General features: G+C 46.9%; 1 protein-coding gene across 6 annotated transcripts; it reads right to left on the bottom strand.

Annotated features, from left to right (window-relative positions):
• Positions 1-20: 20 nt before the first annotated feature.
• klc1b (kinesin light chain 1b) lies at positions 21-26,515 on the bottom strand. Of its 6 annotated transcripts, none has more exons than XM_060073589.1 (16): positions 26,412-26,515; positions 18,862-19,137; positions 17,019-17,249; positions 16,241-16,322; positions 15,001-15,229; positions 14,456-14,543; positions 13,899-14,000; positions 13,085-13,258; positions 11,961-12,060; positions 10,754-10,806; positions 10,390-10,457; positions 10,128-10,245; positions 9,065-9,217; positions 2,729-2,853; positions 1,825-1,882; positions 21-1,673 (listed from the first exon to the last, which is right to left on the bottom strand). In XM_060073589.1, the coding sequence occupies exons 2-16, from the start codon at positions 19,108-19,110 to the stop codon at positions 1,599-1,601; spliced, it is 1,905 nt and encodes a 634-aa protein (XP_059929572.1). In that variant the 5' UTR covers positions 19,111-19,137; positions 26,412-26,515; the 3' UTR covers positions 21-1,598. The 6 variants fall into 6 exon arrangements, with proteins under 6 accessions (XP_059929572.1, XP_059929574.1, XP_059929573.1 ...); XM_060073591.1 differs by having other exon boundaries at positions 10,137-10,245; XM_060073590.1 differs by lacking the exon at positions 26,412-26,515 and adding an exon at positions 26,163-26,306.
• Between the last annotated feature and the right edge of the window lie 202 nt (positions 26,516-26,717).

Below are 26,717 nucleotides of genomic sequence, written 5' to 3'. Positions count from 1 at the left end.
CTTCACTTAAAATCAAAGAATGAAAGGACAAACAAGGGATTTATTCTGCATGACCAGTAAGAGAACATCAATCATGTAACCAAACAAGATATGTTGAAGAATCACTCATATATACATGTACGATTATTGCAAACATGATTCTAACTCAGTTAAATTATGTCCCCTAACATCCCTGATAATAGTCGCGCCACGATCAAGATGTCAACTTGATCTCAAATCCTATCTCGTAGAAAAAACAAGGGAATCGAGACACAAAAAAAGCCAAACATATTTGAACAAATATTACAATATTCCAGTTTGTTTAGGGGCACTTTTCATGTAATCAACAAAAAAAGTAATCAGAGATCTGTGCAAATTCATCAATTCCAGTCTAAAGCTACAACCCAGTTCCTTGGAAGACATAGCGACCATCAGCAGCAGAAAGAGTACTGTCACCCTAGCCTTACACCACCCTGGGACTGTATTAAACTAAGATAAATCGAGCATTCCCAGGCTACACCCAAGAGTCCATCGTATAGTGTCGTTTTGGGTCTTATCTCCACAACTTCTGACCTGAAGCAGCTTGAGGTCCACACACAGGTAGACATTATTTAACGCCACAAAAACTGCTATCAGATAAGAGATCAAACTGGATCACACAAACGGTCCACACACTCCCATCTTGAGATGTGGAGATTAGAGATAATAAAAACACAAACCAGCAGCCCATTTAAGAAGAACCCTTGAACAGAGTTCCCATGATTTTTTTTTTTTTTACAAACCGAACATCTGCGGTCATTTGAAGTCATATGGCTAAAATCCCAGCAGAAACATTTGACCCGGTTCCCAAAGCTTTCACCAACACCTTGTTTACACCCAGACAGAATCTCAACAGGCAAAACTGTACTCGGCTAAAACTAAAACGTCTTTATACATACATGTTATCACAGGTTAATTGAAATCAAGTTCTACCATGACACGGCAAACTATTCTCGGTTAGTATTCTGGTTCATAAAATCTAAAATCTGCAAAATGGGAAATCATGGCACAGGAAGAATTGAACACATACACGATTCAGGGATGACCACAACTAAAACATTTAACAAAGTAATCGTTTGTCAGTTATTGCATCAGATTACAATCAGACAAGAGAAAGTCACAATGATCTGAATTTGTGTTTGAAAACTTGAGGTTGCTGTTGGATTTTGAGAAAGCTTCAGGATTGAATCATCAAAATCATGCAAGGAATGTCCACACACATCTTTTTTGGCCCTCGCCTTTATATCTCTTTTGTGAGGGAGCAAAAGTAAACATGAAACCTAAAAACTTTGAATCTCCAATAACAAAAAAAAAAAAGTTTAAAATGACACGTGAAAATGTGAACAGAAAAAAAAGCTTTGGGTTCAAATGTAATTGGAAATGCTGTCGTTATGACTACGCTCCGGTCAACAGGGAGAGTTCTACAACTGGTGCTGAGTGTAGTGACGGTGGTGGTGGTGGTGGTGGTGGTGGTGTTAGAGGCCGGCTGTCGAAGCTGCCGACAGCCGCCAGAAGGGGGCGCCAGAGGGCCGGTATTGGCGTGGTGTGCAGAGGGGGTTCCAGGAGACCGCTGGGAGGCATTACTTTCCGGTGGAGAGATCCATGGTGCTGGAGCTCAGACCCCGACTCTCCTTCAGATGACTCGGGCCACGAGTCTGTACAAAGCAGGGAGAATAAATCAGTGAAGGATTAAAGGGCAGGACACAAGATAGGGGTTACAATAGAGGCAGGTTTTAAGTACTAATCAAAGACCAAGGCCTGAATAAGATAGTGTTTTAAGTCATGAATCCTTAACAGTTCTTTCACCTGGAAGGGATCCTCGTTGCTCTTGTTCAAGTAGTTGAGGGAGGCCGCTCTCTTCATGCTACAGAGGATAAAACAGGAAGGTGTCAGTGGTACTTTTCTTGTTATCGAGTGCATGAATCTCAGCTTTGGCCCAGTGACATGGTTGTCCTGTACATTAGCCTTTCGGTTGTCCACACTGTATGAATGACCCTGTTGTGTGTGTCCTTTGCTGGTGGCTGGGTCTGCTACTCAGAAGAATTCTCTGCCAATATAATTAGCACAAAATATTAGACTGGGTAGCCCCGCCCATTCCACCGGCGATACATTTCTTTCTAGTTCGATACGTTTTTGCGGGAGCCAATCACCAAGCTGGCTTTTCCCCCTGGCGCGCTATTGGCCGGTTTAACACAATGACGACAGGGAAGCGACGGCAAGCAGCCAATTAAGTACAGGGGGCTGTACTTAATTGGCTACATTTTGAGATGTTCAAAATACTAGTGTATTTTGCTACATTTGAATATTAAAGAAGTCTTAACAAAAACGGGAAATAAATAAGTCCTTTTATCCTCAGGAGGGAGGTGTTTGCGTGTGTCTGCGTTTCAAATGTGTTTCTGGTTGCATGTCTGGCTGCGCATGTGTGTGTGTCTGCATTCGCTTGTGCGTGCACGTGTGTGGGTGTGTGTCGGCATGCGCATGTGTGTGTGTCCGCATGCGTGTCTGGATGCGTGTCTGCGTGCTCGTGTCTGCGTCTGTCTGCATGGACATGTGTGTCTGGTTGCACGTCTGTGTGTGCATGTCTGTCTGCATGTATGCAGACAGTGTACGCGTGTGTGTTTGCGTGCACGTGTGTCTGCGTGCTCATATGTGCGTGCTCATGTGTGCGCGTGTGTCTGGATGCGTGTCTGCGTCCTCATGGGGCCCCTACTTGGTGCTGCGGGGCTCCGGGGGGCCGTTGCCCTGGAGCTTCTTCACCAGGAGCTCGCTGCTGCGCCGCAGCACGTCCCGCAGCTTCCCCAGGGAGCCGCTGCGCTGGAGGGCCCCCGAGCCGTCCTGGGGGACGACACGCACGCTCTGAAACCGCTCCCCACCTGACCCGGACCCCATGACCCGGACCACCCCGCCACCCAACTAGCTCATCAGCGGACTCTGGGTACGTCATGACCTCAATGCAACGCTAGTATTTTATTTTATTTTGTAATGTATAAAATAAATAGATGTATAGCCTGCAATTAATATCTTCAAAAATAAAATACAGGCTCTATAAAATATAAAAATGTATACATAAGAATTACATGTTTTTTTTATACATATAAATATACATGATAAATATATTTGTATTATAGCCTTCTAAATATTGTACAATGTTATAGTATGTGTGACAACAAAAAAATATTGAAATTGAAAGTACCGCCGAATGAGCCCAAACAAATGCGTTGCATAAAGTATTAAATCTATACTAAATTACATATTTGTCTTTATTTTGACAGGACCAAAATGGTTTATGCCATTTAGTTACAACGTATGCAATAATGACATGTTAACATAACATTCTGTATGTACATGTATGTTCATGTAAGGTCGTTAAATGAACATGAGGCCGCTTTTTTCTTCCATCCATCCATTGGCCAGATGCCAGTTATCCGCGGTTGTTTGTCCTAATGTACGCCATATTGTGCAGTGTTGTTACCAGCAGGTAGCTAGCGTGGGTGTTTATAAGGGGAACAGTTCGTTACTGCGCCACTAGGGGGCTAGCGTGGGTGTTTTATGAGAGCAGTTTGTTACTGCGCCACTGGGAGGCTCCTGAATTCAACATGAACGTTGCATGAACTAGCAGGGTGTGAAACATTGATTTCTCTATATTAAAACTAGTAAAGTACGAAGCAGAAAAAGAGACTTCACAAGTCTTCACAAATGAAAAACTTTATTTTAGAATACCAACAAGTGTTGATGCAATAATCATCACAATGCAGAATGGCAAATATAACGTAGACCTACTTACTAGATAGTGTATATAGACCGACCACATAGCTTCTTTTGAGTTATGAAAGTGACTGTATAACTTTTATATGTCGAGGACCGACGGTATCAATAAATAATCAGCATTCCACTAACACGACATTCTCATAATAACGTGGTGCACAGTTTCTACTCTCTTGTTCGGAGCGGCGTTAGTACAAAGCCTACTTGCGACGGTGAATGAGAGAGGAGCGGGGGGGGGGTCAAGACAAGGTTAGCCTAGCGGAAAGCTGTAGCATGAACGCACTGGTCGTGGTTGAACGTTTAAATAGAGCCAGCCTACGTTTACACTTTCTGTGTGTTATGAGGGACGTTGGGTAAGAAGGAGGACCTCTGAAATGATTTGACCTGGAGGTAAGCTAAACACTAAACACTAATACTGATCTGAGCAAGTCCAAACAGAGGCGTCACCGAAGCGCTTGGAAATCAATTGTGCAAAAACGAAAAAGCTCTAAAAAAAAAAAGGCAACATACTAAGGACCCACTAAGCTTTTGTGTCAAAAAAAAAAGGTTACCCATATTCATAACACACACTCACACAAATATGCACTAATACTACCTTGGAATCCAGACTTTTCAACCACCTGATCGACTTGCCTCTCTACTCTAACACCAACCAACAGGTCAAAAGGCCACATCCAGTCCACGGTGTGGATTTGCATTGCATGATGCAACCACACACACACACACACACACACAAATAACGATGCCCGCCAGACTCAACCGTCATTGCGTCTAACCAAATCTGATCCTAACCGTCGACTCTGCACGCAGAATGAATAGAAGCAGTGGCTTAACATGCGCCAAGAGAACCGATCACAATAAATAACCATGGCAATGGCACACTGCCTCGTTGAAGCCAGCCAGGACACCGAGGTCGTTCTAGACCCGGTGATGGTAGTCATGATGCATGAACATCACTGCCTTTATACAGATCAGCCTTTTCAAATTGAAAAAATAAAAATGCATAAAAAAATGTAAACAAATGAAATTACATAAAATGAACTCAAATAGGAAATATATTTGTTAAAAACCTAAATATTAAAAATGCCAGGTGGAGGGGGAACACAGAAGGCCCCCTTCACCCCCTCCTCTGGGGGGGGGGGGGGGGGGGGGGGAGGACTCTGTCTGAACACAGGGAGGGGACATCGCAACTATACAGTACCTCTGGTAGATAGACATTTAGATGTTTTTGCATAAATTAAAATAACCTTGCAATCAAAGCTATATAAAAACAAAGGCAACAAGTCAAAATAAATCATGTAACGACTACACGAAAACAGGTCATGGCTAAATACAGGCACTATGATCAAAGCTAATTAGGGGACCCCGTGTGCCTTCACTCGCCCTTCGCAATAGCGGATGACAGCTAACGATGATCAGGAACGGCTCGGGGCTAACGACAACAACAACCATGACGACAACACAAACGCACAATGAGGCCGATGCCCGACTGTCACAAACCATCCAATCAGCTGCAAGCGACGGTGGCTTTTGATAGCGCTATCAAAGGCTACTGTCCCTCGCAGCGGCAGAGAGGATGTGAAGCGTTGCCAAGTTCAGAACTAAACCGAGGAGGGGGGGGGGGGGGGATATCATAACACTAACAACGCCCGGTCCCGCATTTAGTCCAATACACCGTAGCTACACGCACATGAACAATCACAAATGAGCGGTGTGAGGAGGAAAGTGTGTTGTGAGTTCCTCGTTAAATCTACACTCGTGCTGAGCTGTCAAAACCATCAGAGACAGAGAAAGATAGAAGAAGAAGAAAAGGAGGAGTTCCGGGTGGAATAAACACGGTTAGTGAGGAGAGAGAGAGAAATCCGAGAAAGGAGGAGGAGGAGGGGGAGGAGGAGGCGACCAATCACAGTACAGTAAACAGAGGTGACAACTAAGTGGGAGGAGCTCTGGGGCGGGGGGGAGGAGGAAGCGGCTCTGCGTCTCGGCCGAAGAAACCGGTGAGCGTTGATGAGGAGGTGCTGCTCAGTCGATGGGGAGCGATTGAGGGGAGAGAGAGAGAGAGAGAGAGAGAAAGAAAGGAGAGAGAGTGAGAGAGAGAGAGAGGAGAGAGAAGAGAGAGAGAGAGATCAGGCCAGAGGGAAGGACAGCACACAGCCTTCTGCTGTTGTGGTGAGAGAGGGGGACGGAGCAGTGATATCCATGGCTTAGGCCTGATAAAGAGAGAGAGAGAAAAACAAAGGGACAAAAGAGAGACAGCAATCATGGTAAGATTGGAGTGAACTTGAAGAGACCTGGCCTATCTCCCCTAGGCTACAACCCCGCACTCCAACCCCAGTTACCCATGTAGTCATACCGATGCATCAAGCAACAATAAAGTAAATATACAGCTACTCTTCTTAGCTGAACCCAGCATGCCGCCTCAAACTGAACCAATGGACTCTCCCGCATGGAAAATGCATTTTAACCTAGCATTACGACATGGCTGGAATTAAAAACGCATTACAGTTCAGTGTCCCTTCTATTTCTATGTATATAAATAAACAGCAGGCCTGTGTTTAGCCTGCGTCCGCAGAGTGACTGGACGGCTGGGCGGCTGGGCTGGCAGGGCCCAGTCACCGTGACTCGGTCACCGTGACTCAGCTGCTGGTCTCTGCTGGCAGGCGGCAGCAGGCCGGTGACTGGCCACTGCAGACAGAGGACATCTGCAGCACCCTGCAGCGGCCATACGCTGCCAGCCTCCCACACGGGCGATCCAGCAGAATTAACAAATGTATGTATACATGAATGGTGCTTGGACCAAGCTTGGAGAGAACCCACTAAGCATTGCATGTTTAAGGCTGCCTATTTAGAACTCTAGCCCATTGCAACGCTAATCTGTTTCTGGTGCAAGACTAGCAGAATGTGGTAATCAAACGTTGAAATACAAACTTTAAGCTAATTGTAGGCTCAGAATATCCCTCTTTCTGGCTAGGAGGACTAAGGTCTCATAAGAACACGTGAAATGGAGAGTCAAGAAGGAGTACAAACCACCCAGTGGGGAGGGGGAAGGGAAGGGGGGGGGGGGGGGGGGATGTGATTCCAGAGGCTGATCGGTTGTCATGGCGAGAGTGTTGTCATGGCGAGAACATTAGAGACATGGAATTAGGTTAGGAGGAGGAGGGGGAAGGAAAGCACTGGAAGACAGGTATGGATGCATGCAAGCGGCCAGAAGCAGCCAATTCATAGCAGGTCACAGCCGAACAACAGTACGTGCAGCAACCACAGGCAGGCACACACTAACAGGTCACCGGTGTGTTATCGGACAACACCAACGATCAATGAAACAAACCGTCCGCTACCTCATTGATTAACTTCTGCCAGTACTGTTTACATATCAAATCATGGAACGGCTGTCATGACGCTTCCTCTGCTAGATTCTGAAGGACATATCCTGCACTTTGTGAGACAACGTCAACTTCTCGTCATGGAGTGAGGATGATAAAGAGGCGCTTGCTCCGCTTTAGGGACAGTTAAACTTACAATTGTGTTTTTATGTTTTTAAGAACCCTCCTGTAACCTCCCTCCCTCTAATTAAAATGGCAGAGCATGCCCGCAGATTACCATAACGACGTCTGAAAGGCCAGGGAAAACCTTTAGACGTGGATTAGCCTCTAGTTTAACATATTGACCCTCCCATTGGGTATTTCATCAACGCTATTTATAATTCATCAGCAGAAACGGAGGCCACATCTAATTAACACAATAGACCAGCGATGACAAAGTCCAGATACTAAAATAAACTCTAGGAACATCAGGCCTTTTGGAGATTTCTCCGAACCAGTAAACGTAAAATTGGTTTCGCGATGTTCTCTAAATTTTCCCAGTGTCTTTAAATTAAACTAGTTTGGATAAATGGATGGATGGAAGTTCACAAGCATTCGTTTTTATCGCCTAGTTGCCAAGACGAACAGGATGTCTGGGCCAAGTGCAGTTTAGCAGGAAGCGAAGTTAACATAAGAGCGTGATCAAGCATGATGACACAACGTTTTACTGCTGTGGCGTTTCAACGTGGATCTGGTCCATGCCGTGCATTCCTCTGCAAGCCATCTCATGCTCAGAAGAAAAACCCCATCGTATTCTTGACATGCAAACCTGTTACTGGTGTGAATCTCAAATACTCTGACTATATTTTTAACTTTTTTAATTTAACTTTTATTTATAGAAATGTTCCCTTAGCAGACACAAAAGAACATACATAAGCCATATCCTCACAGCCAACAACGATGCCAGTGGGTACAGTAGTTTGCAGGTCAAAACAAAGGGTGGTGCGCTTTTTAAAATGTAAAACACAAACAGGGTGAACACAGATGGCCGCTGCAAGTGCCAGGATGTTAAGGTGGAGTCTGACAAGCCTGCAGGCCAACATGCATGACGGGCATTATGGGTAAACTGGTGTAGCGGGGAGAGACAGTCACAGACTCCACCCAGGGCTTTGATGGTGGTGGTGGTGGTGGTTGTGGTGGGACTTAGTCACTGGCTAATCCGTGAGCCTACTTTATAAATACATGTCCATTAAGAAGCCATGAGAGCAGAAACGCAAAGTTAAAACGAGCGTCAAAGCCCAGCATTAACGTCTTGGTGGACAAAAGGGGAGAAAGATTCCTTGTCAGTGTGTTAAAAATGTGTGCCCTCAAATTAAGAAGCTAGGTTGATAGTTTATCATTATCTATCCCTCTCAAAACGTAATGCTGTTTGAGTCCACCACCAAGAGGCCCCACCTGGAGTCTTTTCCTGCTCCCCCCCCCCCTTCTGTTGCTCCGTGGAAGCAGTTCAAGCCACATCGACAACAACACAAGCCACTTATTAATAGACAAACGCATTCAGGCTTCATTCAAGAGTGGCGAGCAACAGCACGGGACCACTTGCTCGGGCCGGTGTGAGTTCTGCGCGACGTCAGGCATTACAGAGTCGGCAACGCCAAGACACCCAATCAGCCTTAGAGCGACCAGGGTATTGGGGCTTCATCGACTTGAGCTGCATGTATCCCAGTCAGTCCTAGACTAGCACTCACTAGATAACACACACCACAAGTCGATGATTAGGTACAGCGGGAGCAGATTTATTGTTAATAGTGTAGCGCCGAATGTACCACTATGGCCCGGACCATCTCTATACGTTTCACCACAGGACTTGTGTCTGGTGGTGTGTGTGTGTGTCCCCCGGCCACAGGCCTGGTTTGGGGGTGCAGGAGGAGGAGGAGGAGGAGGGGGGAGGGAGGTCACTGTGGTGGATTTGTACTCACCCCGTTCCAGTCGACGCCCATACTCACTTCCTCGCCGGTCTCGGAGCCGGTCTCGTACTTAACGCTGGACAGGCTGTCCCGGCTCCTCCGCCGGTCGCCCTCGCCGTCCTTCAGGATCTCCACCACGCGAGTCTGGTGGATGGGGTCGATGCCCTGGGGAGGGGGGGGAGAGAGACAGTGAGTGATGAGGAGCACAACAGGAGAACACACACAGAGAGAGAGAGCGAGAGCGAGAGAGATGAGGAGCAAAACAGGAGAACACAGAGAGAGAGAGAGAGAGAGAGAGAGGGAGTGATGAGGAGCACAACAGGAGAACACAGAGAGAGAGAGAGAGAGACAGGGAGTGAAGAGGACAAAAGGAGAACACAGAGAGAGAGAGAGACAGGGAGTGAAGAGGACAAAAGGAGAACACGGAGTGAGAGAGAGATGGACAGGGAGTGATGATGAGAAGAGGACAAAGAACAAAGAGAGACAGGGAGTGATGAGGAGACCTGAAGAAAGTACAGAGAGAGACAGGAAGTGATGAAGACAACAGGAGAAAGAGAACACAGAAACGGAGAGAGAAAGACAGAGAGAGTCACAGACAGATGGAGAGACAGACAAAGACAGAGACAGATACACAGAGAGAGAGATGCACGGTCGAATGGATAGCGATAGCTTTATGCGGATCACGGACTACAGTGATGAGTCACAATGGTCTTCTCTACAGTTTGGAGGAGATGCACGACAATGTCTTAGAAGATGCGACTGGAAGAGATTTTTGCACTTCAGTGGCATCAAATGAGGCGGTGTGAAACAGAATGAGACATGGCAAATGGGTGGATGGGTGGGCTGTGCTATCGTGGCGCTACATGTTAACAAGAAACCCACTTACTGTATTGCTCTGGATCGGAGGGGGGAAAGAGGGCAGAGAGAAGGGGGGAGAAAACAGGGTGAGATCCACTGCCCCACCCGTCCCCACCAGAAACCCATCCAGCACAACCACAATAAGACTCCGTCTACAACAGTGGTAGGGGCGGCCTTGGAGGCTCTGATGTCTCGACAGGTCAAGAAGGGGGGAAACTGTGCCTACCTGCTTGCGAGACCTCAGGGCACACTCCTCCAGGGTCTCCGCGGCCTCCAGCTTGCCCTGCCGGCGGTACAGCGCTCCCAGGTTCCTCAGGGTGGTGTTCACCGTAGGGCTGGGTCGGACACACACACACACACACACGGATACACACACACACAAAAGGATGAAACTGATTTTGTATCCTCCATTCGAAAGTGTGTTAAAACCGAAGCTATGAAACGACATGAACGCGCGCCAGGTAAGGTTCAACACTCACCTGTTGACCTTGCAGGCCTTGTACCAGCCGCCGTACTCCCCATAGGGAGTGTTATCTCTGTGCTTGCCCTGGAAGTGAATAACAAGCAACAGGAAGAAGAAAAACACAGTGTGAGGGGGAGTGGCTCTGGGGTCAAACTAGTAGAGCAGCATTTCTGCGTAATGTTTACACTACACCATCAGGCGACACCAAACTACAGTTTATGTGTGGGCCGCGGTGAAAAGATAAAAAGATAATCTGAACTTTATGGGGGTCCAGCTCTTAGTCTATGATTATGTCCCCATTAATTATTACTCAGTTACTGCAGTTGTATCCCTCCCAGGATCCTAGTTTTAGGCTCCTGGGAGGTGGAATAGGGTCTCACCTTGCTCATCTCCTCCCGCTCTTCTGCGTGCATCCAGATGGGCTTGTTCTCAGCTGCAGAAGACACACGCACACACAGAGCAGAAGTTGCCACACTGAGTACAAGAGGACTCCATACAGAGGACTCTGAATCATGAGGTGAAGTAGCTCTACACAAGACACCTTTATTAGATTTGGTTCCATATCTACAGCAGTTAGATGTGTCAAACTAACACAAGGGTGGACACATTACCGCCTGGGGCTGGGAATAAAAACACCCACCAGCCAATTAGAATAATCCCAGCAAGATATGATATATTCTAGCAACACAGCAATAACATCCCCTGATGCACAAAATGCAGCATTGTTACATCGGTCATAACAAGTAATGTGCAAGTATTTAGTATTATGTGCAAAAAATGTTAAATGAAAGAAAGGGTAATCCCTCTACACCACGTATCAAAACATCACTGAGAGGTACTGCTCCACTACACTGTCCCGCGACGCAGGGCCGTTTGAGAACAAACCCAGCAACAGTTGCAATATCAGTCCCTTGATCTTGATCCACTTTGAAGACATCAAATCCACGACAAAGATGGTGCATAAAGTATAATTTCCATCACTTTCAATTACTTCAGGAACACAATACATTTCACACATTTCAAAGTATTCCCCGTTGGCAGATCAAAAGCAACACAACTGAACACAAACTGCACAAGCTCTTTTATTTCTGTAACGTTTGTGTCTGCGTGAGCGACTCTTTGAGCTGTAGTGGGCGAGGAGGGCTGCCCGAGAAGAGGTCAGGATTTATCTCTGTCTACCGGAGACCCTGCTCTCTGGTGGGGGACAGACAGACAGACACAGGGCATGACAGCTTATCCCCCCCATATAACCAATGCTCATGTAAAGACCCACCGGATCCGAGGCCCAATCACAGCCTCGATTAGCCATCATCACTGCTTTGGTTGTGCGCACAAATTGTGTACACTTTAGTAAGTAATTCAGGATAATTAAGCCCTGCGTAGGGGCAGTTCTTTGACCGGATGTCGATTGGAGGTTCAATTTAGGTCCAGCACAACCAAACATGATCCGACAACCCTGTAGTTCTGGTGTGTCTTAAAGCATAGATTTGAATCCAAAACAAACCTCTCAACATGGTTATTATGTACATGCGCAGTCAGACGTTCTCGGCAGTGGTTAGGTCACTGAGGTCTGGCCTCGGCCCTTACCATCGACAGAGCCAAACTCCTTCTCGTGGGCCCGCGTCAGGATCTCTTTGTACAGGATCTCAGCCTCCTTGTACTTCCCCTGCTTGAGGAAGCAGGAGGCCTGGAGGAGAGAGGGGGAGAGGAGGGGAGTTGAAGTGATGGATCGAAAGCATCTTCTCCAATCACAGAGAGACCCTCCCAAGAGAGGGTATATCATCAGAGAGCGGCTCATAAAGAATGAGTAACACTATCCATGGCAGCCTGCCGGGGAATCGGTGGCATGAAAAAGTAAAATCGAACAAGACATAAATGATGATCCAGACGAAGGCTAGCCTGGACTCAGGCGGACCGGTATAGAGAGCAAAGAAGATGGAATGGACAACCCGGCTCACCTAGCCATAGGATAACTATAGTGACATGCTTAGAATTGATGAATCCAATGCCACTGAGGCAACTCTGGGAGTTTTGTTTATGACTTGGAAGGAAGAAAGCCTACAACAAAATCCAATTCCAAACTGCACATAAAAAAGGTTAAATTTGAGTAAATTCTATTTGCAAAGCCCTGAATCAAAGGAAGAGTCTCAAAGGGCTCCACAGGCCATATTTTTAGGTCTAGCTTTTCAAATGGAGAACTCGACATCATACTGCCTTCACAGAGACGTAACCAGGGCCACCAGGCTGACTGGTTTAGCTGAATCATTGAACGGCTGAACAGAAATGCAACGTGGGGTTAACATTGTATTTTTGACTGGTTCCCAACATGAACCGTGCCAGGCTGGGCCTAAAAAAAAAATTTGTTTGGTTCCGGTTTCCGACCGACCCTGTCAATTTATGTGCGACCCAAATAATTTTATGAGCTTTAAAAAAAAATAATAATAATAATAATAATAATAATCGTTTTGTTTTTTTTGATGCAAACTATAATTACGTTTTTGTACAGCTCCTCTTCATTCTATACAAGGATGAGCGAATTTTCTCGTTTTTAAATGAAAACAACCTACCTATCATTCGCTGCCGCTGGAAAAAATAAAATAAAAAAATAAAATAAATTCCCTACCTACCCATGACCTCAACTGACAACCAACAGGAACCAAACTTTTTTTTTTTTTAGGCCCTGTGTGGGTGGACCGGGAGCAGACCCTCACCAGGTTGTTCTTGGTCTTGGCCACGTTGGGGTCGTCGGGGCCCAGCCGGTGCTCGTAGATCTCCAGGGCGCGGCAGTAGTAGTACTCCACCTCCTCGTACTTGCCCTGGTTCTGGCAGAGCAGTGCCAGGTTGTTGAGCTGCTTGGCCACGTCCGGGTGGTCCTTCCCCAGAACCTGAGGAGAGGAGGGGGAAAGCAGTGAGAGACCTGAAACATCGCTCTAACCAGGGCTATAAATATAATCTTATCTTGGAACAAATGTTCTCCACTCAACAGAGTGGAGAACATTTGTATTCAGGGCGAATATTTATATTCAGGGCGTTTAACGGACACTTTTGTATACACACATTCACACACCGACGGAAGTGTCAACCACACATGGTGTCAGGATCAGTTAGGGTGGGGCGTCTTGCTCAGGGACACCTCGATACTCAGCTAGGAGTAGCCGGGGATTGAACTAGCAACCTTCTGGCTATAAGTCAACCTACTCTACCGCCAGTCAAGCGGAGAGCCTCTGAGAGAGGGTGACACGTTATGCCTGGAGGCTCAGGGACTGTTCCCTCTACTGTGGAGTACCACTGCTCCCTCCAACCCTCGCAATGCCATCCACGCTCAGCCTCGCTCTCAATCACAGCCCATACAGCCCCTACAGAGACATCCACACTGACCGTCCAGTCAGAGCTTCACTTCCTTGAAACCCAACTGCAGTGACAAAAAGGCTCCCATCTTAAAAAAAAATAATAATAACTTTGGGTTTGCTGACGCGGTCGAGGCTGAAGACAGAAGGAGAGGATTGTGGGGGACGGAGGCCATACCTTTTCTCTGATCTCCAGGGCCCTCTTGCAGAGCGGCTCGGCCTCCTTGTATTTGCCCCTCTTGCCGTACAGCACGGCCAGGTTGTTCAAGGTGGCCGCAACCTGGGGGGGAGAGAGAGGGAGAGAGGGAGAGAGAGAGAGATCGTGACTGGCAGGAAATAGAGTCAGGATTCCGCTGGGAGCACTATGTTTAGTCTTTAGGTCACTGTGGTGTTTGTTGGAAGGTCAAATGCTCTGGCCACAAAACAAGAAGGAAACACCAGTAAAGAACACAAAGGTGTATGGTGTCCAAAAAAGTAGTGGTGTGGGCAACTTCTGAAAGTATGAATAATGGGGAGTGTAACTTGGATGAATGTAAACTGGACTGTTTGACCAATAAAGCGTGTCCCTGACACCGACTAAGACATAATATCAGTGTGGAGTGTGGCGGTTTTCGCCTCCTCAGCTTCACACAAGTCTTTGGGAGCCATGACCCGAATACCAGGTGAGACCGGCCTCCACTCTCCCAGCCCACTTTGTTAAGAGGTGGTCTCCGTGACGACGGCGTTGAGACTTACAGCGGGGTGGTCCTTGCCCAGGGTCTTCTCGCGGATGGACAGGGCGTCGTTGAGCAGGTGGGCGGCCTCCTTGTATTTGTTCTGGTCCCTGTGGTGTAAGGACGGCGGGGCCGAGAGGTTAACGTCACGTCTAACGGTACCGCGCCAGAACAACGAGGGAGGCGGGGTCAGGAACTGTCTTGGCTAGGCCCGATCCCATATGCATTAAAGGGATGATATTATAACACCGGGAGTGAGGGTGATTGGCCGTTACAAGCCGTTTAAAAACCTGCCTTTTCCTGTGTTTCAGTGACATCACAAGTGGGAGTGTCCACCTAGACGTATGATGGATAGATAAGCAACATTTGCAGCAGTCCACTGGAAAAGCTGGTCGACTGATCTATCCAGAATTCATTCAGGTGGACCCTCGTTATATCACTGAAACACAGGAATATAACGGCCACCTGGTGGCATAACACCACCATAACGTTTGATTCCCCTTTAACCGTTAATAACAGGCAAGGTGAGGTGTGCGGAAGGCCCCCCCCCCCCCCCCCCCACCCCACCTGTAGACCAGGGCCAGGATGTTGAGCATGGTGGCCACGTCGGGGTGGTCGTGGCCCGAGGTCTTCTCCAGGTCTTCCAGGGCCTGCTTGCAGAGGGGCACGGCCACCTCGTAGCGGCCCTGCGACGCGTACTGGATCACCAGGTTGTGGAGGGTCCGCAGCCGGGCCGGGATCTCGTAGCCCCCCTGCTGGGCCGCCGCCACCGCCGCGCTGTTGTGCTGGTGGGGCACTGTGGGGGGAGGGGGGGGGGGGGGGGGACGTGTCAGGGTGTGGGGGGGGGGTATCTTCAGACTTCCCCTAGGCTCTGCATAGCCTCCCCGCTTACCCCCACCACATCACTCTTATGCACTTATTGTACGTTGTACGTCCTTGCAATTAAAAATGGTACGTAGCATCGTGTAGCGTCTTATCCTAGCTATCTTTGTTGTATACGGGGAATGGGTTAGCCTCGTGATTGTTATTGCTTGCCAATTGGTTCTATGAACATCCTATATGTAAATGTCAATATCTTCCCAGAAATGTCCAGGGATGAGGCATCCTTTCAATAAGGTGGTGATGAGGGAGCAATGACAGAGAGAGTCATGCCGAAACATGATCCATCGATAAGTGTATCCAAACGAGGAAGGGTACAGTGTACATAGGGAAGGCTGCTGGCTGATAGTCCATCAAACGATAGTCGATGAGAAGAGTCTGAGTCAAGAGTGTTTCCATTGGTTGGACGTTGACAGGAATTTTTTTTTAATAAATTATCTAATTGGGGTCAAACCATTAACGGCTACACCATGTATGAAACGCTCGATTGCTTTAATTTTCAAACGATAAGAGATAGGAAGTGCCAACGCTTTTTTGTGGCATGAGGTTCGTACTAAATAATAGGCCTGGTTGCTCGCTTTTACGATAAAAATACTAAAAAGACTCATTATTACAGTTTTATATTTCTCTGTACTAAAGAACAGGTTGAAAAACATGACCGAGATAGAAACTTCTTGCTCAGTCCTGGAACTCCAACCATTTTCTGATGCCCAAAATGTTCAAATAATTAAAATCAGATCAAACATGCAACGATTAGTCGACTAACGACTACAACATCTTTAGCTCTGGGGGCCCGCCCAAAAATGGTGTTTCAGCAAACAGATGGTTTTAGAAAGTAATTAAGTTATAGATTTCTAAGGGGGAAATGCAACGCCATGACACTCAGCACGGCAGTAAAACCCAGAGATTGTAACGAGATGGTTCTTACTGCCTTGGCCCTGTTCCTCCTCGTCATTAGGGAAGAGGTCGTCCAGGTTGTCCTTGGGGGTCTCTCCATCCTTCTCCTCCTGCTACTCACACAATTAAAAAAACACCATCATTATCACCATTTCAGCAGAGTGGTCTCACCGAAGACATGTATGAAAGCGGCTGCTTCCAGACTAGGATAAACGACCGTATTTCTAGGCCAGGGGGGCCGGGATACTGCTGAGCTAGGCAGGATCTGTGAGCCCAGGCTGCAGCCTCCTCTGGGTGACGAAGGAGAAGGTCAGAGGCAGGCTGGGTTCATAATTGCCGGCAGATCAATGAAGAGCCCTTCCCCCAAGATCCCTCCTGCCTGGACGTCAATCGTCTGATCATGATTGGCCACCAGCCCAGTGTACTGCCAGATAAAGACATTAGCTGATACATAGGCAGTCAAATCCAAAATGGCCTCCAAACTGGAAATACTTTCCTGTTGCAGAGATTCTACTCAAGTCGATGAAGAAGTGCTATGCGTGGATTTAAACCAATTACATCCAATTATCTCAACTCTAAAACCTAAAAAGACACATACTGGCGGAAATAGACTGCTGATGCTGCCGATACATTTGGGTTCCTCCTTCACTGCATAAAACGTCTGACGTAATTGAAGTGTCAGAGTATGTTCAATTTAAAAGAGGACATTTAAAAGGGGGAATGGAGTCTCTGGGTGAAGGCTTGTCGAGGAATGAGGCAGAGAAAATGAAAGGGGCAGAGGCTTCTCGGTGAGGCGCGGGGCGACTCACTGTGGGCGACACGTCCTCGTCGTACTTCTTGAGCTGGTTCATGAACTCCAGGTGCTTCTTCTCCTCCTCCAGCTGGGCCACGCTCTGCTCGCTCTTCTGCAGCTTCTGCTGCGTGTTGGCCAGCTCGTCCCGCAGCCACTGGTTCTCCTGGCACAGCCGGCGCACCTGGGCCCGCAGCTTCTGCTTCTCCGACTCCACCGCGTTCAGGTGGTTGGACAGCGCCATCATCACCTGGGCGGGGGGCGAGGAGGCGGAGGGTAGGGAGAGAGGGTGAGACCTCGGTGTGTGAGGGCAGAGGGAATGTGGACATGGAGCGCTGGATGTTGTGGCGGAGGAGGGCGGGTTCTGGCTGAATCATGGTCAGCCGCCGTGGCTCTTTATAGAAGGAGGAAGCTGGGTCGAACTGGCACCACTACCAATTTAATACTTTAAACTTAACTACACCTCGTTACTTATTATTACCATTGTTTTAGTTTCTCTACTATTATTACTTATTTTAATTATTGATATTGTGATCTATAAATGTTACCACTTACTTTTACTATTTTTTCTTTTTTACGTATCTTTATTTACTTAATCTTGTATCTTTGCTGCTATGGAGCTGATGGCGAACCAAGCCTAAGAATTCTACCCTTGTGTACAATAAGATGCAATAAAATTAACTCTGAATCTGAATAGTGCACTGAAACAAGCCTTACATGATGTCGATTAATAATTTGCCGACAATAGAAATGGAACAATCTACTTTTAAATATTGGCATGGATTGAGCCATTTCATTCTCCATAAGGTGTCTGCTTGCTCTTGTGTAACACCATGATAAACAAACACAAATCAGCCAACACAGATCAGCCAATCAGTATGCAAGGGCAGCTTCCTGGGGGGGGAGTGAAACTGCTAACCAACGCTTACACAGAAGGCCTCAGACACAAGACAATTGTTCATAATGGAACGAGCAAACAAAAGAGCAGCAGACCGCTCATTAAAGGGGGGAATCTCACGCCACCAGGTGTGAGTGTGGTTAGCCAATAGCCATTACAGGCCGTTTGAAATCGGCCTTTACCTGTGCCCTAGTGACATCACTGGAGGGCGTGTATGATCCACCTCATGTAGGATGGATAGACAAGCAACATTTGCCACAGGGAAGGCTGGTGGACTGATCTATCCATTGTACATCTAGGTGGACAAGGCCCACAAGTGATTAAAAGTCACTAAAACACAAAAAAGGAAAAGACCGATTTTCAAATGGCTTGTAATGGCTAATCACACTCACACCTATGCCGTGTTCCAATATCCATACTATCCGTACTTACTAGCCTAAGTTTGAGTACATAGGGCGTTCCGATTCGGATTGGGCGAAAATAAGTGTACTAAGAAGGACCCGGATGGTGTACTCAAGACGGTCAAATCGCGATGTGTGTGGCGAACACTTTTCGTACTCAACGGCAGCCATCTTCGCTACGTAGCGGAAGAGGGCAGGGCCAGGCTGAGCCAACGTCGGCGCATTTTCCACATAGCCTACATTAATAGAGTCATTTTGTATTTTATATAGTTTTATAGCTTTTTATAGCTGCTAGGCGTTAAGAGTTCACCGTTCAAAGCAGGATGTCGCGGCGGCAGTCGTGATCATAATTTCCGGTTAGTGCACCACAGAGTATTCGATTGACACCGACACTGACATCTGAAAATGAGCGCACTTAGTGAGTGCGGATAGTGCACTTCGTTTAAGTGTACTGATGGAAGTATGGATATTGGAACACGGCACTGGTTGCATAATATCCCCCCCTTTAAGTAACCCTAAGCAGGGCGGGGGTCAGGAGGGGTCAGGGTGGGGTCGGGTCTCACCTGCGCCTCTCCCAGCCCCAGCTCGATCATCTCCACCGACTTGCGCAGCAGGTTGGACTTCTCGTGCACCAGGTTGGCCTCCTCGTCCTTCTTCAGACACTTGATGGTCTCCAGCAGGCTGTGCAGGATGGAGTTGTGCTCGTTCTTCAGCGCCTCCAGCCCCTGGATCACCAGCTTGGTGTTGGAGATGATCTCCTCCTGGGAGAGCTTCTCCAGCTTCTCCTCTCGCGGGTACACCATGGCGGACATCTTCTAGCGGCGAGCTCGGGGACACACCTGCGGGGGAGGGGAGGGGAAAGAGGTCTTAAATCACCTGCACAATCAGACGCAAGCTACGCAAGCTGTAAAAGGTAAATGGACTGCATTCATACAAATGCTTATCTAACGAGTGGCCACTCAAAGCGCTTTACAATATTGCCCAACATTCACCGACGGAGGTGGCAACCATGTAAGGCAACAGCCAGCTCGTCGGGAGCAGGGGTGAGACGTCTTGCTCAGGGACACCTTGACACTAGGAGAAGCCGGGGATTGAACTAGCAACCTTGTCGGTTACCAGCCAATCCGCTCTACCTCCTGAGCCACATGCCGCCCGTTGCTGTACAACCCCAGCAGGACGCCCGAGGATAAGTGGGTCCGTTTGTTTACACTGGTCGCTGAGCTCATTTTAAAAAGGCCCTGTGCAATTAAGGATTGTTTTTTTTTAATAAATAGCATCAAGCGTATTTAGCTTTTAGCTTAGCGCACAGTGCATTGGCAGTCACAACTCTGTAAACACTTTCCCTTCCTCGGTTAACATCTTTAATCTCAAGGGCTCTAGGAGCAGGAAGACAACGCCCCAGCTAGCTGGTACTGGGGGAAGAGATGCACTGTCACGGTCTGAAGAGATTAGGAGATCACACCGATCCAACCGCACTCCAGGAGCCGACAGAATACCCCATCATCTCTCTCCCCTCCGCCCACTACACCTCCGCCTCGTCCGACAGCACAGTGTGGACGGGAATTTAACTGATATCCCGTCCACAAGCAATTACATGACTGAGGCAAGGAGAAGAATCGTGTCGAAGTATATGCTGATTGGTGGTGAAAAATATGCAAAAATCAAATCAGCAGGGTGTGTGAGTTATAACAACGAATGACTAATGCATTCATGCAGCTATGTGCAGAAGGGCTGCTGTGTTTCATATGACATACAGCTTTGAATGGGGCATGCGGTGAATCTTTTGCTTCACATAATAAGCCCCAGTGAGACACTGAAACATGGGGCCAACGCATGCTGCTGTATGGAAATTAGAATGTTCCCAGTGTTAGATAGAGAGCTAACTGTATGCGTGTCTGTGGAAACAGGCAAAACAACAGCACTCATACACCAACAGCAGCTTCTGCAGAACTATGGTCCATTAGATCACGACAGCGCACACGATCTGTCAGTGGAATAATGTATTCATTATGGATGCAGCTTCATTTTCCTGCAGTGTTTTCTGAGGCCAACCGGTGCATCATAAAGAGCTATTCTACCGTGCAAGCACAGTGCTTCTACTGAGAGGACATGTTATGCTGTACTTATTCGAGGACTAAAGAGGGGCTGCTGGGTGGAGCCGGGGGGGGGTCATCCCGGTGATGGGAAGAGAAGACTAATCTAATCAGGACGATCACTGGACTGGAGTGTGCAGACATTAAGAGAAAGGGCCCAAATACCGCCTAACTGTCCCAAGACGAAACCCCAGTGGAGGAAAGACCGCAGTACGCAGACCGCCTTACTGTCACAGGACTGAACCCAAAAATAAACCCCAGTGGAGGCAAGACTACAGGATGCACAGACTGCCACAGGACTGAACCCCAAACCGAAAGCCAGAATCCCATCTGCCGCTACATCCACACCCAGGGCAGGGTAAACGTACGACGTTATGAAAATGTAGGAAGAATTTCCCCCCGATATTGCAATTGCGTGCGTTCTTCTGACTGAGCATGCGTTTCATATTTCACCACATTGCTGAATGAGGTGGGATATTGCTGGGATGTTGATCAGGAAATGCCCTGGCTGAGGATGCAGAGCCGCTGGGCTTGAGCAGGGAGCAGGCTGCTGCGTGTCCTTCGCTCACTGGTGCAGTGCAGCTATGCATAAGACGCAACTGTTGCTATTAAATAGTAAAGCTATGCTGACTGCCTCACTTTGAAAACATTGCCCCTCCCTCCCTTCCCCTCCTCCGTCCCAGAGCTGACAATAGGCCTCCTACATTGGAAGCTTTCAACCGATCATAAAACAGGGAGGCAAGACATAACGTTGGACGGTTTTAGTTAATGGACTTCAACACGTGACTTTGCAAACAAAGTCTGAAGATTGATGCCGTGGCATAGATAAAAATCAATTTACATGGAGCAAAAAAGAAGGGAGGATTGAGCCAGCCAGTTTTACACAGTGACTGGGTCAGAGTGAAATCAGGGCGAGGTCATGTTTGTTGCCAGGGTCATTTGCAGTCATGCATTAAGCACCAAACGAGGTGTTAAACACATAGTTTGATGTCTAAAAAAAGCGTGTGGGGGATGACATGGCAGACTCCACTGGACTCTTAAATGCGATCTAATGTATTCCTCCTCCAAAGTGAAGCAACCAACAACACAACAACCTCTGTTTTCCTCGGAGAGAAACACAGAGAAAGTCAAGTCCATGACACCAGTCACTACCTTCCATTTACCGCTCACTATGTCAGGTAGAACCCGATCCTCACTTAATCCTTAAAGCCGTCGTAGGGCCCGGTTTTATATGGAAACCATTAGGGCGAGGGACAGTTAGGTGAGTGAGTCATCACGTACGCATGTAATATGAGATTGCATTATGACAAGTACTCAGCCTCTGGCCTTACACCAGCCAATGACAAAACAACATGGACATAATTATCATCGCCGGCTCCAAAATGGCCTCCATCTAGGAAGAGGAGGAGCCCTGGGAGACAGACTGACTGAATATGTCCTCAGCAATCCTTTAAAGTTTAGAGAGCATTTGTTTAACCAAGAGTCAACAGATCCCTTGTATGTAATCGCCAATACTCTTTAACAACGTTGTGTCAGTGTCTAGTTCAATCCCGAACCGAAACTATGGCGGTATTTTTGGAACAAGGCCATGGATAACGTGTACTAGGACGATTTTTGGACAGATACTTTCCATGTTTCCCTTCCTGTATGCATAGCGATTTGGTTATCCAATATTAATACACAAAATATGCATATTACATAATGCATATTTTGAAAATATGAGAGTCCGTTGTCAGTTGAGCACCTAGATAAGTATCCTGATAGAGGACACTTGATGAGACATGAACGGGATATATTCCCTCTTCAAAGAGTTAATGTTTCCCTGTCTTCTTTAACAAGCTGGATTAAAGTCCACCACAACAAAGACAATTAATGCCCTGGATGTTTGGTTTCGGTGCTCTTGACTTTACTTGTGTAAATAAATGACAGGGAGGCAATGACAAAAACAAGAGGAAGGAAATACCATGGTAAATAAATGACCAGTGGTCCAACCAATCCTAGTTCACTTGGTATCAATGTATACGTCATGCTAGCATTCACTAAGAAATAGGTTTGAGGGTATTATGATATTACAAACGTGTGCCATGTCATCATGATGACAATAGCATATGGCTAACAGCAAGCCAGCAGCCAGCTAACAAGCTCATGTTGTCATTAGCTGGCAAGTCGAGACATTCACAGACCGGAGATCTGTAAAATGCCTCTAATGAGTCCTGAAAGAAGGCATTTTAACAACCTCTAGCTGTCCATCTATGACCTCAAACTCAGATCAAAGCATACACAAACACAGGTTAGCTTCCAACAAAGCAAAATGTCCAATCTCATCACACTGCAATGAAAAAAATAATATTGACAATCACTCGATTCTAAAAAGCCAGAATGCGATGCGTACTGATGCAGCATGAGAGCCTGTTTCCAGCCTCTGCGCCAGCAACATTTCCGAGTGGTACCGCAGTACTCGCAACATCACAACTTGACACACGGCCATCCTAACCTCAGTTCCAGCAGAACATCAGATCTGATGAAATATTGAGTGCTCCGGCAGCAATATGCTCACACTCCTGCAGACAGCATCATCAAGGCGTTCCGCACACAGGGGGGGACTCGTCGCGCTTTGAGGCGACAGAGACGAGAACGATGGAACCGAAAGGAAAACAGGACCTCCGTGCGTTGATGCAGCAGCGAGAGAGGCGGTGCTTGGAGAAGAGAGGAGAGGAAGACTAGGGCTGTCTCCTAAGCGACTGTGACCTTCCTCGCTGCTCGGTCAGAAATAATGCTCAGAGCTGAGCGGGGCCCCACCCACATCAAGGGGAGAGAGAGAGGGAGGGAGGAGAGAGAGAGGGAGGGAGGAGAGAGGGAGACACATGGAAAACAAGAGCGCACGCTAGGATGGGAAACCAGCACACAAACACACACACACACACACACACACACACACACACACACACACACAGACCTCAGGCAGGTGGAATGAGAAGTCCTCATCCAGCAATCACACACAAACACAATAGAGCCGGTTTTATAGCACTGAAACCACACACACACACACACACACACACACACACGGTCGGAGTTAGCATGTGTACATGGTACTCTAATGCCTCCCAATGCATTGCCTGCAGCTTAACCCCAAGTGCTGAAGTCTTAACCCGGTTCTATATCCTTACCACTGGAAGGGAGAACACCGTGGGAGAGCACTGATGGTCACCGATGGTTTAACTGATTACACCCACATGAGAAACTCAATGAAAAGCTTTATTCTCTACCAGCACATTTCTGGACATTACAGTGTAGTGAACCTGACACCTTTGAATCTATCCTTTCCCCGCGGACTTAATCTCATGGAATAACTTGATCCCGCTCAGTTTCCAAAGAGTGAATACACGTAACAAAAGCAATGTTAGCCTAAGTCAATATTAAGCCAGCAACCAGATTGCACTGAAAGAACACCAGAGATCATGTGACTTCAGCGGTGTTGGGGCTTGAGTTGATGAAGCTTGATTGGAGGGCTCACCTGAACCCAGCAGGCATGAGTTGATGATTATTTGAATAGAGCATTTCACGGATTTGCAAAACAAATCCTAAAACCGACGCAAACATGGCTGAATCCACATAAAAAGGTTCAGCCCAACAAGGTGATCTTGAAAAGGCTCACCCACCAGTCCAAAGCAAGACTCTCCAGATCATAACATGTAAAGAAGAGACATTCAGGATACATGAGTCGACTAACGCATACAAGACCAGCCTCTTATGCATCATCAAATATCCTGAAACAGATTATGATAAGGATTGTTGTTTACTTGGACACTCATGCCGGCTTTGGTGTTCAGGTCGTTGCAGGCTTTGGTGTTCAGGTCGTTGCAGACTAGTAAGGCCTAGCAAAAGACTAGAGATTCAATACTCCAACACCATCAGCAACCATCTACCGGATCTGCAGTAATTCCATTAATGGCCCAGAATGAGGCGTGATTGTCCATGTCAACTATAATTCATGTAGCGGGTGATTGAAACCTCCAGAAACACCACCACGTATGGTCTAGTTCCAGCATTGAAGACCAATGAAAATGATGAGGTTGAGTGATCAATAAAATACTGGAAATAAAATTGGATTAGGATAGAGTTTCTGTGAATAAACAAATTACTGTTAAATCAGAAGAAATTTAAACTGGGCATTAACTCAAATCGGATACCTTCATGCACCAAAAAGCAAACATTGCAGTTATATAACCTAAGTCCTATAATATTAGCCAATAGGGAGGGGATAGTGTAGGCAGGGGATAGTGTAGCGAAAAAGGTTGCAGATTCTTCGGCAAATGGTACAGGTTAAATTCCCGGTCTCTGGGAACTGTTGGTATATGTGAGAAAGATGCACAAGACCAGACCTGCTCCAGATGACACCTCTGCATCCACTTCATGCGGCTTTGGATAAAGCAGACTTAAAGATAAAGATATAAATGTTATAGAGGAAATGTATGTGTGTGGGACCTTATCCGTGTTCCTGACCAAGTGTTGGCAATGACATGATTGTGTACACAAAACAGTCTGCCACCTCACCAACGATGACTCATAGCTGACCCTCACATCTTGTCCACAGAGCACATTACTGCTGCAACATAATGGATCGGGATAAAGAACACTAATGAATCATGTAGAGGATCAGGCCACTTACAGCAGCAAACACAATAGTAAAAGGCACGTCTAAATTACCCTAGGCAGAGCCGGGTATTGGTTGAAGGTTAATATAGGCACAAAACAAATTCTGCTTAGCTAATAAAACAAGTTTCACAAAGATTGGATGTTGCTTTTCACTCCCTCTATGAGACAATGTTTGGAAATGTATCATATGTCTATTAAGAAAACGATAGCTCAAATGAAAAATAACATGATTCCTAAGGAACAAAATGAAACCATTCAAAGTCAAGAATCGTCAGGCAATCTACGAAAAAAAATAATAGCTTGGTAAACGTCATTGTCAATGCATGACAATAGACATGGAGAATCAATCTACACACCAGTGCATGACATGAAAATCAAACATAGGATACTCCTCCTGAAACCATAGAGCATGAAATCCCTAACGGCGAACACAACAGACTGATTAATAGACCTCTGGCTCTCCCTTTCCTGTCCACTGGATGAAACTGGACTCCACCAAAATCAATTTATTCCCGTCTTCCATTTTCTGCCCATGCACTGTCCGTGGCAGTGTTGCTCCCTGGCCGGACACCAAACAAAGGAGCACCAGGCATCTGTCAGGGTGTGGCAGGGCCATGGCCGGGGGAAGAGACTAGGGAAGCGCGGGTGGCACAGTCAGAAATCATAAATCACCCCGCAGAAGCCGGCTGTTAAGAGGCTTGGTCTTGCTGCCTGGGTGTCCTCTTCTATACAATGACCAGCACAATGGAAACATCATGTAACGTTTAGGTTGACTTCCTGTCTGTGTGCAGGGCGGAGGCAACTCGTGTGCATTATTTATGTTTTGTAATGGAAAATAACATGCGGGAAAGCCTTATTTTACACAGTAGAACCCGGCACATTTAACATTGGATGAGGAGGCACTTGCCATTGCAATGAAAATAAAATGAAATAAATGCATTGAGAACCACAGGGCAGAGGATCTCCCCACCCATATCATAGTGCTAATTAGACTGTGATGAAGACATTTCTCACGTCTCAATGACCATACAATAATCAGACTAATCCTAAACCATTTAATTACACCGTATTGCCAGGGCTGTGTTAATAACAATTCAAATCATATATAACGTTACCCGAACCAAATCCCAGAGCGAAGTATAGCCCTGCGTGATGGTTTGTTTTGCGGTATCAGCGTCAGCGTCCAGTCCAGTAGTTAGCTTGAGCTAACTAGAATTAGCTCTCAGGGAGGGGGCGACGAGTCCCATGGAGACCCCCCCACACCCGTACGACACGCATGCGCAGTATGATTTTAAATCCCTTTCTAAATCCTTTTGTTATAATGTCATGTGTTTTAATGAAGAATATGTTAAAAAACAACTCACCAAGAGCCACAGGGAGGACCGTAACAAGCCCCTTTAGATCCAAAATGTCTTCTCCTCGACCGAGGATCTCCCGGCAGCCTCTGCGGTCCTAGGTGACGTCATTTCGTATCGTCATGTCGTGTTTTTAAATCGATGAGTCCCGACATTGGTTTAATACGTCCCCCATAGATATATATATCTATGACGTCCCCAGGGCGACACTTCATGATGCAACTTCCACGAGACTGTGGTGGCTCTTTAACTGTTTTTTTTTATGTTTTTTTAATCAATTTGTAATTGTAATTAAAAAGATATATTCTTTTTTTA

This window comes from Gadus macrocephalus, chromosome 15 (assembly GCF_031168955.1).
Source record: "Gadus macrocephalus chromosome 15, ASM3116895v1".
Taxonomy (NCBI): domain Eukaryota; kingdom Metazoa; phylum Chordata; class Actinopteri; order Gadiformes; family Gadidae; genus Gadus; species Gadus macrocephalus.
Note: the sequence above shows the minus strand (reverse complement) of the source record. Positions and strands in the feature narration are given on the sequence as shown.